General features: G+C 48.7%; 1 protein-coding gene across 3 annotated transcripts in view; it reads right to left on the bottom strand.

Annotated features, from left to right (window-relative positions):
* Nucleotides 1-18,293, bottom strand: part of KDM5A (lysine demethylase 5A) — a 749,711-nt gene that overhangs the window by 376,729 nt on the left and 354,689 nt on the right. For all 3 annotated transcript variants that reach the window (XM_078673709.1, XM_078673710.1, XM_078673708.1), the window contains one exon: nt 2,869-2,993. In XM_078673709.1, coding sequence (XP_078529835.1) covers nt 2,869-2,993 — 125 coding nt within the window. The remainder of the gene's footprint in view (nt 1-2,868; nt 2,994-18,293) is intronic.

The following is an 18,293-nucleotide window of genomic DNA, read 5'->3' as shown; positions in this document are numbered from 1 at the left end:
GCAGGATTCTTCATTAGTTTGAGCCCTTCATCCCAGATATGTTCAATAATAGGAATGGCTCTTACCGACTTCCTGGAGGACTCCTTGAAATCATAAAGGTAGCATTCGCTTTCCTTGATTGGCATATCCAGCTTAAATCTCTTTGCCGCTTTTCCCATCAAATCATGAAAGCTTGCTATGTCCTCTGGAGGAGAGCTTGATTGAGGCAAAGGTGAAGCCGGGGACGTTGGAGCAATATATTGATCCCACTCATCTCCAACTTCCTCATCCTGAGGAAGTTCCCCTTCCTCCTCTTGATCGTCCTGATCGGAATCATTTAAGTCATCACAAATTGTAATAACGTTTTGGACCTCCTTCTGAGGAGGAGGAGGCGGCGGCTGAGCCAGTGGTATTTCCTTTGCAGGTTGAGAGATTTTTCCAGCGGCCGCAGGAGCATTATCTTCAGGAAAGCGACGATAATAGCTATCTATCATGCTTCTAAGGTCTGATATTAAAGAAATAGGCACCGACATGGCCTCTTCCCGCACAGGCGTATCCACTTCCTCTTCATCATCATAGTGGTAGGCCTGGTGAAATGACTCGTATCTCATCTGGCCTTTGACCGGCCGATCCGCAAAAGAGAAGTGTTCCTGTGCCTCCTGGTGGTCTTCCTCCTCGGAATCCTGATGTTTAATATGGAGTTGCGAAGGACTGTAAGCAACACCAAAAGAACCTTCCTCCTCTGATTCCTGACAGTCCAGAATGGTAGAGGGCAGCAAGGGTGAAATTTTGGGCGTAGAAAATTCCCCTTTTTTGCTCGTCAACGCTCCCGTCGACGGAGCAATGCTCTTTATAGAAATATATGTTGATGTTATTCTTGTTGGAGATGGCATCGCCAACGATTTTTTCATCGTCGACGGGACCGTCGACGGGGCCGTCGACGGGACAATCATTCGCATCGTCGGCGGGATACTCGTCGACGAAGATCTTGCCGTCGACGAAGGTCTGGCACTCACCGTCGACGGAGTCGTCGTCGTCTAAGCTGTCGTCGTCGAGATTGTCGTCGTCGTCGTTGACGAGACGGTCGTCGTCGAGGTCGTCGACGGCCTCGTCGACGGTCTGACTGGAATTTCAGTAGATTTCGTCGACGGAAGCGACGACGGAGCCTTCTTTTCTGAGGAAGGCTTGAGAGGAGTTGGAGGGAGTGAAGTAGAAGGTTCACCTTCCTTAGATTTTCCTGATTTTTGTTTCTTCACCTCACCCTTTTCCTCAGAGGACCCTCTTTTCAATTTCTTAGAGGTGTGTCCCTTGGCTTCTCCCTCAGACTCCGAGTCATGAGTTTTCCTTTTCTGAAGCCATAATAAGAGGCGCGCTTCTCTATCCTTCAGTGTTTTAGCAGAGAAGGTCCAGCAATATTTGCAGTCCTTAGGAATATGCTTAGGGTACAAACAGTACAAGCATTCCTTGTGAGGATCTTCAGAATACAGTCTGGCCTTGCCACAGGACCTGCAAGCTCTGAAAAGGCTCTTCTTGGAGCTTTCAGACATATTGAATGAAATAAAGCTTGATAATAAAGAACAGTACCTGACTTCCAACTGTGAAAGGTCAAAAGTTCAGTGAAGAGAGAATAAACTGAGCAGAGCTCAGGGAGACTCCTCACACGAAGGCGGTTGGAAATCTGAGGTATGGTGGCTCTGCTGGGAATGGTGTAGGCTGGTGCTGGCTGCTGATTGGCTGTAGTTTGGGCCACATAATGAGGAGGAGAGGTTACCTAGTGGTTACACTACTCTATGGCTTCCAGGCAGTTTTTTCTTCTACTGCTATGGTTATTATATACCGGGAGACTCCCACCATGACGACGGGGAAGATACAAGCATGTGAATCTATGAAAGATTGAATACTGGAGAACTGTCAGTTTGTTAGTTTTATGTGCTTATCTAAAGATATGTTTTTTTGGTCAAATACACTTCATTGTGACTTAATTAGCAATATGAGCAACATAAAAAAGGCCAGAATGTGGTGCTTCCTTTAAGCATAATTGCTTTATTTACATGATTTTCAATTGACAATTTTTGTGCCAGGATTCAGTAGAAACATAGTCTACCATTTATAATGGCTAATGAAACTAATGGACAATGAAAATGAACGTTATAAAGGAATTGCAAAGAACTAAAAGCATTCATCTGTTTAGAAGAAGGTATCTCACAAAGTGTAATCTAGAAAAGTGGAGAGACGGTACAGACAAGAAACAGCAATTGAGTAAATTTGAAGTTAAGTCTTTTGATTCTGCTCTTGATTGGTGCAGAAAACAGATGTATTGAGTGTTATGTATGTGTATGGTATTTGTATATCGTGAAACTAGCCAGAAGGCAACAGGGGGCTTTACTTGGTCAAAGGCTAAGATAAAGCCAACAAGTGATGGAACCAAAGTGTACTGTCAATGCATCATTAGGTTTTGTTCCATGAAGAGGTGAGTCTTCAACTTTTTCCTAATTTGGAGCTGCACTACGGCAACTGTGATACATACAGGACTTAGAAGTAATTTTAGGAGGAAATAAATTGTATGTGCTCTGTGAAGAAGGCTGAATACTTTGAGGCAATTTGAGTACAAAAGACAATATATGCTCAAGAGGAGGCAACCAATCAAGGTTTACAGAAAAAATTAGTTGGACACTAGGAAATGCTGTCAAGTGTTACTTCTAGCAGTGATAACAAAGAACACATAATTGAGGAGAATTTTTGCTGTACTTCAGCTATGTTAGCATGGATCATCTGGCTGTACGGAGGCACAAAATAGAGGGTTATGATTAACCTGGAAAATATTATCAATTAGCATATTTCAAATTTGAATAAAATCTACCACTATGACCACTTTAGACTTTTACTGACCTTTTTTATGATTCAGATTTGCTGTCAGAGCTTCAGTAGCCCTGGTAACCCATGTTTCATACGATTGAGCTCGCGATCTCACACCTTGCAGTAGCAATGGAAGGTCCTCTGGAGGGTACCGGTACCTTAAGATACAACAATCAGACAAAAAAAATAGTAAACACAAAGGCCAGCCACTTAAGACATGCATTTACCTTAGATTTTCGACAGTGACATTTCAGTGAGTGATGCTTCTCATATCTCCAAAGTGGTATCACGTCAACTATGTACGTTTAATTACCACGTGACAAAAACAAGAATGCCCTTATAAAGAATAGAATTGTAAGGGAAGAAGCTAACAGGAAATCTCACAATCCCTGCTCATTTTTACACTGGCCCTAGTGCCTGAACTACTTCTTTCTGTCACCCTCAAGCATAAAATCATCTTGACAAAGCCGGATGCAGCACTTTTGAGGTATTACTATCAGTGAGATCTTTTGCCTGCACCGCTACTTTTGAAAGAAAATATTTCCAAAAGAGTTCTCGGTCACCCTTACACAGATAAGAACAATAGTTACTTACCTGTAAACAGGTGGTTCTCCAGTATTGGTGTCTTTCATAGATTCACATGCCTGAATCATTCCCCGTCGTCGGAGTAGGAGTCCCACGGTATATAAAAAAGCAATAATCTGCCATAAAATATTTAGCAAATATCATAAATACAAAACCAGGAAGTAAGTAGCACCAGCTACAGTAGAAAAAACTTCCACACTCGTGACCATCTTAGTCATTATGTGTTGGTCCAAACTGCAGCCAATCAGGCGACAGCACCCACCAGAATGTTCTCCCCAGAGGCTCAGGCTCTCAGATTTTCTCGCACAGGAGTGAAACCCCATAATGCCTGAGTGAGTCTCTGGGGGGAGGTGGGCGGGTTGCATGTGAATCTATGAAAGACACCAATACTGGAGAACCACCTGTTTACAGGTAAGTAACTATTGTTCTTCTCCAGTATTAGGGGTGTCTTTCATAGATTCACATGCCTGAATCAGAATAGTAAGCAATACTCCCAGCAAAATGCTCGTAGACGTCAGAGCGGCATATATATATATATAGATCTATAGTATACATGTAAAACAAAAATCATCAACATCAGATAAAACGTCTAAAAAGCATAAAAGAGGAGGTGGAAACAGAGGCTCACCTTATTTGAAAAGATTACGCAGCACTGCTCTTCCAACCGAAGCATCTGCATCGTCTGCTGAATCTAGACAGTAATGTCTAGTAAAGGTGTGCCTGCTAGACCACGTAGCAGCTCTGCAGATCTGTCGAAGCGGCACACCAGCAAAAAGGGCAGTGGAAGAGCTAACCGCCCTTGTAGAATGTGCTCTTGGTAAGGCCTGTAAGGGCCTACCGGCCTGTTGATGACAAAGTCCAATTGTAGAGGAGACCCATCTAGCAATGGTCTGTTTTGAAACTGCACAGCCCTGGCGCTGCCGTCCATAAGCCACAAACAGCTGGTCTGTCTTGCGGATGGTAGATGTTCTTGATAGGTAAAATTTGAGGCATCTTCTAATGTCCAGCGAATGCAGTGCTCGTTCAGCCGGAGACTGCGGGGCTGGAAAGAATGTCTTGAGGACAACCGGCTCATTTAAATGAAAATCCAAAGGTACTTTTGGCATATACGTTGGGTTAGTACGTAGTACTACCGAGTCAGTGGTAAATTGGATGAAAGGCGATGTAGATGTGAATGCCTGAATATCGCTAACCCTTCTAGCAGATGTTAAAGCCAGTAACAGTGACACTTTCCATGTTACAAATTTCAGGTCCACCTTATGGATCGGCTCGAAAGGGTGACGCATGAGCTGAGTTAGTACGACATTCAGATGCCATGTAGGCGGAGGTGTCCGCACCGGCGGAAACATACGAAACAATCCTTTGAAAAGTTGTTGTATAATCCGTACAGAGTACAAAGAATTTGATCCATCTTGACGATATCTGGAAATGGCAGCCAGGAAGACCTTAAGAGTAGAATGAGCCAAACCCAGTCTGGCCAAGTGCAAAAAGAAGGGTAGAATTTGCTCTGGCTTGGCATGAATGGGATGAAGACCATTAGACTGGCACCATGCACAGAAACGCCTCCGCTTTAGTCTGTAGGTTTTAATCGTAGATGGAGCTCTGGCCTTCGCCAGCACCTCCTGGCAATCCTGCGGAATGTTTAAGTGTGCAAATTCCATGTGCTGAGGAGCCAAGCCGACAATTTCAGCGAGTTCGGGTCCGGATGATACACCTTGCCCTTGTGGGTAGAGAGAAGATTCGGAATGCGAGGAAGTTGGATCGGGTTGCATTCCGAGAGGAGGAGCAGCTCGGTGAACCAGTATTGCCTGGGCCATCGTGGAGCAATCAGGATCAACCGGCATGGTTGCTTCTTCATCTTCTTGAGGACTTTCGGGATCAGTGGTATCGGTGGAAAAGCGTAAGCGAATATTTGATACCAGCTCATCGAAAGGGCATCCCCGCATGAGTCCTTGTGGGGAACCCAGCTTGCAAAGTATGGGCATTTCCGGTTCTGATGCGTCGCAAACAAGTCCAGATCCGGATGCCCCCATGTCTGAAAGATGCGGTCTAGAGATGGTTGATGTAATTCCCACTCGTGGGTGCAACCTGAGGATCTGCTGAGAGAGTCCGCTAACACATTCGCGACTCCCGGAACAGGGACAGCTGATAGATGGATATTGTGAGTCAGGGCCCAACTCCAAATCTCTTGTGCCTGGTGCGACAGCCGGGCTGATCTCGTGCCCCCCTGCTTGTTTAGATAATGCATGCAGGTGGTGTTGTCTGTCCGGATCACGACCGTGGCACCTTCTAGAGTCGCCTGAAAGGACTTCAGGGCTAGAAAGATGGCGTGCAATTCGAGCCTGTTTATGTGCCACTTCATTTGGATTTTGTCCCATTTGCCGCTGACCGTCATGTCCTGGAGGTGTGCACCCCATCCTGTCATAGACGCGTCTGTCGTCACTATGAACCTGGGCACTTCCGTGAGGAAAGAGCATCCCACTTGTATGTTGGAACCTTGGCCCCACCATTGAATCGATTCTCGCATTCGTGGTGTTATGTTTATGATGTCCTCGAAGGACCCTGACACCTGAATCCACTGGCGACTGAGCTCCTCCTGCAGGGGCCTCATCCGAAGACGAAAATTGGGGGTGAGAAGAATACAGGAGGAAATCATCCCTATGAAGGACTTGAACATGCGAACTGAAACGCAGCTTTTTAACAACAGTGCAGCAGCCAGCCGTTGTATCTTTTCCTGTCTCTCCTTTGAGATAAATACTTGGGCGAGCTTGGTGTCTAGTGTCGCTCCCAAGAAAGTCTTCCTCCTTGCTGGTGTTCGGCGTGATTTCTGGAAGTTCACTGTGAAACCCAGGTCTTGCATTAGTGACAGAGTCTTTTGAATGTGAGTGTTTGCCATGTTGAAGGAACTGGCCTTGATAAGGCAATCGTCTAGATATGGATATATCTGTATTGACTGCAATCGAAGGTGGGCTGCCACCGGTGCCAGCATCTTTGTGAACACTCTGGGGGCTGAACACAGTCCAAAGGGAAGGACCTTGAACTGGAAGTCCCTGCCAGCCACTCTGAACCTTAGAAACTTCCGGTGTCTGGGAAAAATTGGAACATGGAAGTATGCATCCTGAAGGTCGAGTGTTGCCATAAACTCTCCCGCCGAAAGAAAATGGAGGATCTCTTGTAGTGTTAGCATCCTGAATGACAGTTTTTTGAGAAATTTGTTGAGGGCACGCAGGTCGAGGATGGGTCGCCATTCCCCCGACTTCTTGCGAATAAGGAAAAATCTGGAGTAAAAACATTTTCCTTTCTGATGATGAGGAACCCTCTCTATTGCTCCTTTTCGAATCATAATATTGATCTGGGCAAACAGCTCCTTGAGATGTGTTGGAGGAGGTCCTCTTGGGGGAAAATGTGGAGGAGTTTTTACGAATTCCAAAATGTGACCTCTGGCTACCACATCTAAAACCCATTTGTCCGTGGTAATCTTGGACCAATTTAAGTAATTTTGGGATATTTTTCCTCCAATTTGGTTCGGGTTGGGGCAAAGTGGCGGCAGGATGCGTCTCTCACTTTTTATTGTCTCTTCCACGATAAGTGGATTTTCCTCTAGACTGTGAAAAATTTCCCCTTCTTTGCCCGTAAGTCTGTTGACGATACGGTTAGTATCTCTGGCTTCCCTGGGCGGAAATATAGGAGCGCTGTTGGTTATAGTTCCCTCTATTAGAGAAATTCCCTCTTCCTCTTGCTCCACAAAAGGAAGACTTCCTGTATTGTAGTGTGCCCAGCGAACGTGCTGTCTCCGTATCTTTCTTGATGGCTTCCAGCGCATCGTCTACATGCTTTCCAAATAAATGCTCTACATCATAAGCCATATCTATAATCCTTGTTTGGACCTCCTGTCTAAAAGATGTTGCCCTCAACCATCCTTGTCTCCTGAGAACAGCTGCACCTGCTAGCTGACGAAAACCTGTTGCAGCAACGTCCACTGCAGCATCAATCATCTCAGATGAGACGCACTCTCCTTCTTGCAGGATCTTCTTCGCTTCCGCTCGATCTGGCTCAGGAAGTTTATCCACATACGGCAAGATGTCCGACCACATCTGCCTCTCGTATCTCCCTAATATGGCCAGAGAGTTTGCGACTTTAATAGTCGTAGCTGCAATCGTAGAAACTTTCTTCCCGATTGAATCTAGACGTCTCCCGTCTTTATACGGCGGAACAGAGACCTGAGCTGATGGATTAGAAGATCTCTTTTGCGCTGCCTGCGCTACCACAGAGTCTGCCTTTGCTTGCCCAATGAGGCACGCTGGAGATGAATTAGGCGCCCTATATTTTTTATCCACTCTCGGGAGCACTGCTGGTAAAGAATTAGGTTTGGACATGATCTTCAGTCCTTCCTTCCATATGAACTCTATGATTGGAATGGTCCAACTCTGTTTCTGTTGCGAAGACTTGAAATCATACAAGAAGCATTCATCTTGTTTCGACTCCATGGTTATCAAGAACCTCTTTGTTGCCCTATCCATGATCTTGTGAAAGGAGGCAATGTCCACAGGAGGTGACTCAGATGTTGTAGGTTCCGCCGGAGAGGGTGTGTTTGCATTGTAATCCTCATACTCCGACGATTCAGATTTATTGTCCAATTCTCCTTCTTCCTGCTCGTCATTATCAGAGTACTCATCATCCCCTGTTTGAGGAGCTATGACTTCAGACGCAGGCAATGCTGTACGTCCTTCTTCCCGTGGCTCGGAACCAACTGGCTGTGTCTGTCTTGAAAGCGGCGTTGTTGTTTTAGGCCGTGGCGTAGATACCCGAGAGTCACCTGACTCTGATGGTGGAAAACGCCTATAATAGTCGCTGAGCATGAACTGCAAATTGCGAAATAATTCCTGAGGCATTTGCATGTCGGAAGCAGGCCTGTTCTCTTGTGACAAAGGCTCAGTTTCTTGTATATCCTCTTCCGTATCACCGTCCTGAATTTTAATCCGGAGGTCAGACGGACTTCTGGCCACTCCAAAGTTCTCATCCTCGTAGGATCCCTCCTCATCAGAATCCAAAGGTTTCTCTGGCACTACCAGAGTAGAAGGAATTACCTCACTAGTAGCCCGTTTCTTTAACAGCGTAGCTGTAGTCGAAGGTGAGGGTAACGGTATTCCAGATGGCTGTGCTGACCAGACTTGTAAGGCAGTGCAGCTTGACAATGGCGGCGGCGACGGGTGCACCTCCGTCGCCGTTTCTTGATGCTGAACCTTTTTCTTCGTCGACACAACCATCGTCGACGGTTGATCTGTCTTCGCCGTCGACGACTGCTTGGATGATATCTTCGTCGACGAGGACATCGACGATAATTTCGTCGACGGGGTCGTCGACGGTTGCTTCGTCGACGGGGTCGTCGACGGTTGCTTCGTCGACGGTAGCTTCGTCGCCGTTGATTTCGCCGTCGATGAAGATCTTATCGTAGACGGTAACGCCATCGACGAGAGCTTCGTCGACGAGAGCATCGTCGACGGTACAATTTTCATCGTCGACGGGGAGCCACCCGTCGACATTAGGATCGGAGACGAGGAACTCGTCGACGGTACCTTACCCGTCGTCGACGGGATTATCTTCGACGACGAGATAAGCCTGATCTGAACATGAACCAGCGTCGGAGAAGAAGCCGAAGACATCACTAGAGCTGGTTTCGGAGAGGAAAAAGTAATCGTGCAGGTGGTAGACGTAGTCACATGAGAGGAAACACACTCCTTTTTTGACGTTGACATTGTCAAAGGTGGCAATTGAGGAGGCACAGACTGTGAAGAGTTCTTGGGAACTGTAGATTTCCCAGACTTCTTAGAGGACGCACTATCCATCCTACCAGGAGGAAGAAGCTTCTTAGAAACACTAGTCCCAGAAGATTCCAGAGAAGGTTGGGCCTTCTTGGTCACCTTCGCCCTGGGAGATGAAACTTCAGTTTCAGCCTTCCTCTTACTGGAAATACGAGAAGAAGTAGAGGCAATGCTTCCTACCTCAGACAAAGGGTCGTCCTTGTCCTTGAGTCTGTTAAGCCATAAAAGTAGTCTTCCTTCTCTGTCCCTGATGGTCTTAGGGGGGAAGGTCCGGCAGATCTTGCACTCCTTTGCCTCATGGTCAGGATAAAGGCAATATAAACATTTTTTGTGGGGATCTTCCTTGAATAACCTAAGTTTCCCACAAGAATCACAGGACCTGAACAGTGATTTAGAAGTAGACATTTGAAAAGTCTTGAAGAAACTACTAATCTTGAAGAAAACTGAGCAGAGCTCAGGGAGACTCCCTTCACACGACGTGCGGTAGAAAATCTGAGAGCCTGAGCCTCTGGGGAGAACATTCTGGTGGGTGCTGTCGCCTGATTGGCTGCAGTTTGGACCCACACATAATGACTAAGATGGTCACGAGTGTGGAAGTTTTTTCTACTGTAGCTGGTGCTACTTACTTCCTGGTTTGGTATTTATGATATTTGCTATATATTTTATGGCATATTATTGCTTTTTTATATACCGTGGGACTCCTACTCCGACGACGGGGAATGATTCAGGCATGTGAATCTATGAAAGACACCCCTAATACTGGAGAATATATGAATATCCACATTACTGCTATGTTAACAGACTTAAATGATATTGCCTTAAGGAAACTGCGGTCCTGGTGCATTTATAGACATCGTGTGATTATATAACATGATGTTCATAATAACTCACAATTCCAGAATACCCAGAGTGATTTCGGTTTTTACTGAATTTTATAGCAAAGATAATGTACTTTACATTAATTGCAAACAAATATGTCAGGCTAACTCAATTGATGTTTACCAAACTATTGACTCAGTGCAACTACTTACATCACTTATGACAGTTATAAAATCCATTCAAAAGTTTCAACTTTAGTATATCACATAATGCACACACCATCATCTCCATTAGTGAATTCACTTATTGATAATCTTTTTAAATCATTTTCTTGTGTCTGGTCCTATGCATTTCATCCAAAAGGACTTAAACAGCTTTATACTGTGTTTACACTGTATGGCACAAGGGAGATACGGTGTCAAAAAAGTTGTACAGCCAGAGATGTTACATCATCAAGTCTTTCATATACCTGGCACAAAATATTGACAGATGGCAACAACGTTCCTTTCTGTCCATGCTGGTTGGCGAACTCCGGTGCGCGACTCTAAATATTAGGCCTTGAATCCTGTGAGTCTCAGGCCTTCCTCAACAACCTTATTTTGACCCAATGGTCAGCCTTCTTCCCTAGCTCTTGGGGAAAGACTAACCCTAGATCCACCAGGTACTGACGGAGTTTTTCTGATGTACAATTACATAACAACTGCTCTTTCATCAACTAATTGTAAAGCCCTTCATAATCTTGCACCTACAACAACCAGCGATCCAGTGTTATGTTATGTTAGGTTGTCTTGTAAAGCGCATGGCTACCCCAGCAATGGGGCGTCCCAGCGCTGTAGACCACTGGGGAACCCGTCCTGGCTTTCCCTGTGAGATGATCCCTGCTGAGTATCTCCAAGGTGAAACCAGGCATCCCCGGTGTATGTGGAGGGCCGTTGTGGCAATGAGGCAAGCTAATGCCCAGAGTTGTCGAGTGTGATCCCTGGTTAGAGTAGGCACCGAAGCGAGAATTATCGAGTCTGCTGACCCTGGTCCACGACCCTGCCGTGTTGGGAATTGAACCCTGGTCCCGGGCCGTCCTCAGCCGCCTCTAACCAGTGAGCCACACCACTCCACTGTGTATTGACTGAAGTCAACAAAATCTACCCAGGATTGACTTAAGGTTTTATGAGTCTCCCAGAACTTTATCCTGCACTCCACAATGGCGAATCCAAAGCCCTCAATAAGCGTATTCTTCATGAGGTACTAAGACTAAGACTCAGCATCTGCCTCATCTAGTGTCCGGAGTCTATCCCTGCACTTTCCTGATAACAGCTCCCAGAGTAAAGTGCCCCAGTATTTCTGGTGTAACCACCTCATTTAACAGGCCCTCTCAAAGGCAGTAATCCATTTGGTAATGTCAACCTACAACATATTTAGGGACAATCCTTTTGGGGATTGTGGGATCAAATGTTTCCTCTCTCTCCCTAAATACTTTATTGCTGCCACTACTTACGGGTCCTAAACCCATCTCAGCCCCCTCTTTTTCTATGGCCAGGATTTTGGCCTTAAGGACGGCCCTTTTGGCTAGTCTCACAAAGGACTAGATACTTTTTATATAGGTCTTCTTCCTATCCTGAGTGGCCTGGCCTACCCCTAGTAGGGGCAGACCCTACAGGTGAAGCGTTAGGGTAGAGGTGAGGGACTTCTTCATCTCCATGATTGCTGGTTACAGCAATCATGAGCGACCTCTGACCCTGCTCCCAGACAGGTCGCTCCCCACGCTGCTGCACGGCTCTGCCTGCATTGTTTCTGCCTAATCTTGTATTTTTCCTCTGTGCCTAACTTGCTGTCTAGCCCAGACTTGTTTTTATTCCCCGTGCCTGTACTTGCTTTCTTGCCCAGACTTGTTTTTATTCCCCTGTGCCTGTACTTGCTTTCTTGCCCAGACTGGTTTTTATTCCCCTGTACCTGTACTTGCTTTCTTGCCTAAACTTGTTTTTCCTTCCTATGCCCAGTTCTCCCGCGGCTCCTTCCCGTTTTTCCTGCTGCTGCGTCCCTGCGGCCCTCCCCCCTGCAATCCTATTCGCCGTCCCGCTCTAGCCTCCCAGCTGCTCCTCTCTCCCACATCCCCTCATATGGAGGCCGAGCAGCGGGCGCACGGCTGGCACGCCTAAGGCAAGCCTGCCTGTGTCCGTCCGCGCCTGGACCACGCCCAGCGCCAGAACCCCTGCACCCCGCGAAAGCCGAGTCGCCCGACACCGCTACGATGCCAGAACCCTCCACTCACTCAACACCGGACGATCATACACCTGCTTCCTGGCCGCCCCAAAGCGCACCCACGGAGCTTTCACCTGCCGAAACTGCAGCTTCACAAGCATCCGCCCCACCAGGCTGCCAAACAGGAAAGAACCCAACCACCTCAGATGCATTCTTCTCAACACCCGCTCCGCCTGCAAACATGCAGTTGAACTTTGGGACCTACTCGATTCAACCTCCCCAGACGTCGCCTACCTGACGGAGACCTGGCTGAACCCCGCCTCGGCACCCGACATAGCCATAGCCGTCCCGGAAGGCTACACGATCTCCCTCAGGGACCGCACTAACGGAGCAGGAATCGCCATCGTCCACAGGAACACTCTCAGAGTCTCGACCAACACCGACGACACCCTCAGCACCGCCGAACACCTGCACTTCCAGATCCACACCGCCCCAACACCACCCTCAGAGGAACCCTAATCTACAGACCCCCCGGATACCAACCACAGTTCAGCGACTCCATCGCCGACTTAGTCATCACACACGCCCTCGCCTCCATGGACTACATCTTCCTTGGGGACCTGAACTTCCACCTCGAGAACAACAACGACACCAACTCCACCACCCTGTTCGACAACATAGCCAACCTCGGACTCAGACAACTCATCACAACACCCACCCACTCCGCCGGTCACACGCTTGACCCCATCTTCTCTGCAAGCCCCCACGTCTCTTTCAACCACACCACTGAACTCCACTGGACCGACCATCGCTGCATCCACTTCACCTTCAAGAAACCCACCACCGCACCCAACAGATGCCTTGCCGCTGCTGGAGCAAAGTCACCGAAGACCAGCTAACCACCACTCTCGCCCAGAGCCCACCAGCTGACCCCACCGACCCAGACACCGCCGCCTGCAACCTCAGACAGTGGATCAACGACTGCGCCAACACCCTCGCCCGATCAAGAAACCCTCCAACAGTCACACCAACAAGAAAGCCAGCTGGTTCACTGAAGACTTCCGGGCCTCCAAGCAAACCTGCCGAAAGCTGGAGTAGATCTGGCTCGGTTAACGAACACTGGACAGCCACGCAGCCCACAAGAACGCCACCCGCAGACACAATCACCTCATCAGATCCGCCAAAAGGGCCTCCTTTAAAGACCGCCTAGGCAACAACGCGCACAACAGCAAAGAGCTTTTCAACATCGTGAAGGAACTCTCCAACCCCAGCTCCAACACCAACGACGTCCCACCCTCGCAAGACCTGTGCGACTCGCTGGCCTCCTTCTTCCACCGCAAGATCGCAGACATCCACGACAGCTTCAACGCCACGACCGCCCGACAACCACCGAGACCTCTGCCCGCACGACCACCATCCGCACCAACCGCCTGCTCTCCTGGACCAACATCAACGACAACGACACCATCAAGATCATGAACACCATCCACTCTGGATCTCCGTCAGACCCATGCCCACACCACATCTTCAACAGCCAGCACATCTATCGCACCCCAGTTCCGGAAAGTCATCAACACCTCATTCGAGACGGCAACCTTCCCGGAGAGCTGGAAGCATGCAGAGATCAACGCCTTACTCAAGAAATCCAAGGCGGAACCCAAGGACCTCAAGAACTTCCGGCCCATCTCCCTGCTCCCGTTCCCGGCAAAGGCCATCGTGAAGACCGTCAACTGACCCGCTACCTCGAGGAGAACAACATCCTGGACCCTTCCCAGTCCGGGTTCTGCAGCAACCACAGCTCCGAGACTGCCCTCATCGCCGCCACCGATGACATCAAGTCCCTTCTGGACAACGGAGAAACGGCGGCCCTCATCCTCCTGGACCTGTCAGCCGCCTTCGACGCGGTCTGCCACCACACACTACGAACATGCCTCCACAACGCCGGGATCCAAGAGAAGGTCCTGGACTGGACCACCTCCTTCCTCTCCGGCAGGACACAGAGCGTCCGCCTTCCCTCCCTCCCGCTCCGAAGCCACCAAGATCATCTGCGGCGTACCCCAGGGCTCATCCCTCAGCTCAACTCTGTTTAACATCTACATGGCACCGCTCGCCCACATCGCCCGTCTACACGACCTCAACATCATCTCCTATGCTGATGACACCCAGCTGATCGATCCTCTCCCTCACCAAGGACACCCACACCGCCAAAACCAACCTTCACGAAGGAATGAAGGCCGTCGCTGAATGGATGAGGAACAGCCGACTGAAGCTGAACTCGGGCAAGACTGAGGACCTCCTCCTCGGATCCACCCCTTCGGCCTGGGACGACTCCTGGCAGCCGACCACACTGGGAACCGCTCCAACACCCACCGACCATGTACGCAACCTAGGGGTCATCCTCGACTCCACCCTCTCCATGACTAAACAAGTCAACGCCGTCTCCTCCTCCTGCTTCATCACCCTCCGCATGCTCCGCAGGATCTACAAGTGGATCCCCACTGAAACTAGAAGAACGGTCACCCAGGCCCTCGTCAGCAGCAGGTTGGACTACGGAAACGCCCTCTACGCAGGAGCCTCGGCCAAACTCCTGAGACGGCTCCAACGCATTCAGAACGCCTGATCCTCGACATCCCTCGCCGCAGCCACATCACACCCCACCTGAGAGACCTGCACTGGCTCCCGGTCAACAAGAGGATAACCTTCAAGCTCCTCACCCACACACTTAGGGCACTCCACAACACCGGACCAACGTACCTCAACAGACGACTCAGCTTTTACACCCCCACTCGCCAGCGCCGCTCCGCCATCCTCGCCCTCGCCACAGTCCCCCGCTTCCGAAGAGCGACCTCCGGTGGCAGATCGTTCTCCCACCTCGCCGCCAAGACCTGGAACACCCTCCCCATCCACCTACGGCAGACCAAGACCTGCTGACCTTTAGAAAACTCCTCAAGACCTGGCTTTTCGAGCAGTAGCAGCATTGCTCACCCCAGCACCTTGAGACCCTCACGGGTGAGTAGTGCGTTACAAATGATTTGATTGACTGATTGATTACAGAATCCTCTTCACTAACTATTATCACTTCAGGAATGTCAGGATTCTCTGTTCTTGCCTGGGCTATATCAAACTCAGCAAGCAACTTCTGGAGTTGTGCCTTGGTTTGAGACCTAGCTGTAATTTTACAAGCTTTACAGAGGGCCTTCAACTGCTTCACTTAAGGTTGCAGATAAGCTGTTAGGTTGAGCTCCTGTACTCTCACCTATGTGAGATTACTTGTTTGCATTCACCCCTGAGGCGGAAAGCCGGGGGCACTTTCTTTCTCTTTGTGGTTTGATATTATGATTATTTTTAAAACTTGAATACGAGTGTGTTGTATGCGCGGTGATTAATACCTGTGTACAGCTGCCACCAGACTTGCGCTTTTAAAAAACTGTGTATATTTTAACTGGAGCTATTTTATTGAATATCAGACCTCTTTTGCCGGTCCGGACGAGATTGCTTCGTCCCAGGGGCCTGACCTTGATCTCTCTCCCCCGGCGCAGCCGAGCACAGCGCTCTCGCCGGCCAGGAGAACGCGGAACCGCCATCTTGGGGGGAGGCAGGGTAGCGCTCCAGCTCCTGGACGCCTCCCGCCCTCCCTCACTACTTAAGTTCTCCCGTCCCCACACCTTACAGATTACTTGTTTGCATTCACCCCTGAGGCGGAAAGCCGGGGGCACTTTCTTTCTCTTTGTGGTTTGATATTATGATTATTTTTAAAACTTGAATACGAGTGTGTTGTATGCTTGGTGATTAATACCTGTGTACAGCTGCCACCAGACTTGCGCTTTTAAAAAACTGTGTATATTTTAACTGGAGCTATTTTATTGAATATCAGACCTCTTTTGCCGGTCCGGACGAGATTGCTTCGTCCCAGGGGCCCGACCTTGATCTCTCTCCCCCGGCGCAGCCGAGCACAGCGCTCTCGCCGGCCGGGAGAACGCGGAACCGCCATCTTGGGGGGAGGCAGGGTAGCGCTCCAGCTCCTGGACGCCTCCCACCCTCCTCCCACCGCCAGAGGGACATGGATATAAAGAAGGGACCAGCCCGTCCGCGCAGCGGGCGGGCGCAGCGTCCGCGCCGATGGCGCGCCGAAGGCGTCCGCGCCGGACCCGCGCCTAGCGCCAGAACCCCTGCTCCTTGTAATCCAAAAATCTCCTGGACCTCTGATCAACTATTACATCTTCAGCACAATACATGTAACCCTATTACTTGCTGGAAATCTAACTGTTTGGAATCAGCGGGCTACTCCTGCTCACAATGCAAGTTTACCATCCCTGCTGTACTTAAAGCATCTCTTCCTCCCCCGAGTGTTCAACATCAGCCCCCAGCTATTTTAAAAGCTGCTTTAATTAATTGTAGATCGCTCCCAGCCCATGCCACGGATATCTGGCTCTCACTTGACACCCATAAATGGGACATACTGTTCCTTACAGAAACGTGGATCAAAGACTCGTCTAATCCGGATATTAACCTGGCTATTCCTCCTGGTTACTGTTTCACTGGCATTAACCGAGAAAACTCCAAGCCCGGGGGGGGTCTCGCCATAATTGCCAAATCTCACTTGAAACTGAACCTTACAAAAATTCCCAATCATGGCCACATCGAAGCCGCTTACTTCACAATTATGGACTCGGCAAGTATTATTTGTGCCGGAATCCTGGTCTATAATCCCCCTGCTGCTACCGTCTCTTCTCTCAATGCTTTGATGCATTCTATTGCTGACTTCTCTCTTAAACATTCCCATTTTACTGTGCTGGGAGATTTTAATCTCCATATTGATAATCCCTCCTGTACTAAAGCCTCCTCTCTGTTGGAAACTTTACAAGGACTTACTTTGCCCCAATTAGTTATCGGCCCGACTCACACTGCAGGTCATACTTTAGACCTTATTTTTTCTAATCATCCTGGTATATCTGCCATGTCCCCTTCTCCCCTGACCTGGACTGATCACTTCCTTCTTCCCTTCACCATTACTTCCCTTTCCCTTCCTTCCCCCTCCTTTCTTCACAGAGACAAAGGTCGTAAATGGACCAAAGTCACGTGTGAGTCCTTAGAAGCTCGTCTTCAATTTCAATTTAACCAGCTGGAAGACCTCGACAGTGAAACTGTTAGATTTAATTCGTCCTTTTCCTCGGCTCTTGATTTGGTCGCCCCTCTTGTTCCGTTGTCCTCCTCCAGATCTCGTCCCTCCGCCCCCTGGTTTTCCCCCCTGCTTCGTGAGCAGAAGAGCAAATGTAAACAGTTGGAACGCAAATGGAGACAAGACTATGATCCTTTTGCTAAACTTGCTTACAAATCTGCCCGGAACAAATTCCACAAACTGAAACGCTCTACGATGAGAGCTTACTTTTCCAATCTTATCCAACAGGCGCAGAACTCTTCTAAGACTCTTTTTGCCATCGTGAAAGATTTTGTAAACCCCCCTGCCACGAAAACCCAATGTATCCCTACCCAAGATCTGTGCAACGGACTTTCGAACTTCTTTCAGGACAAAATAATTAAACTCTCCTCTTCCTTTGATAATGCCTCTCCTCACCACCTTCCCGATATATCCAGCCCCATTCACTGCTCCCCATCTAATCTACCATTTTAAAAAAATCTGGCGCAGACCCCTCGCAATTCAGTAACTACCGGCCCATATCACTCCTGCCTAAACCTGCTAAGATATTGGAGAAAGTGGTACAGAATCAGTTAGCCCAGTATCTTGCAGCAAATCAGCTGTTACATGACTCACAGTCTGGCTTTAGAGCCGGCTACAGCACCGAGACGGCGCTGCTAGAAGTCTCAGAAATTATCAGGGAATCGGTGGATAAGGGCGAGGAGGCCATGTTGGTCCTCCTCGACCTATCCGCCGCATTTGATACTGTATCCCATGACATTCTCGCAGCCCGTCTACAACAGCTTGGGATTGGGGGTACAGTGCTGGCTTGGATCAAATCCTTTCTGTCCAATCGGTCTCAGAGGGTCACGATGCACCCATTTGAATCAGAGGATAAA

The sequence above is a fragment of the Lissotriton helveticus genome, chromosome 1_1 (assembly GCF_964261635.1).
Source record: "Lissotriton helveticus chromosome 1_1, aLisHel1.1, whole genome shotgun sequence".
NCBI classification, from domain to species: Eukaryota; Metazoa; Chordata; class Amphibia; order Caudata; family Salamandridae; genus Lissotriton; species Lissotriton helveticus.
This window is presented reverse-complemented; position numbering and strand designations above follow the sequence as displayed.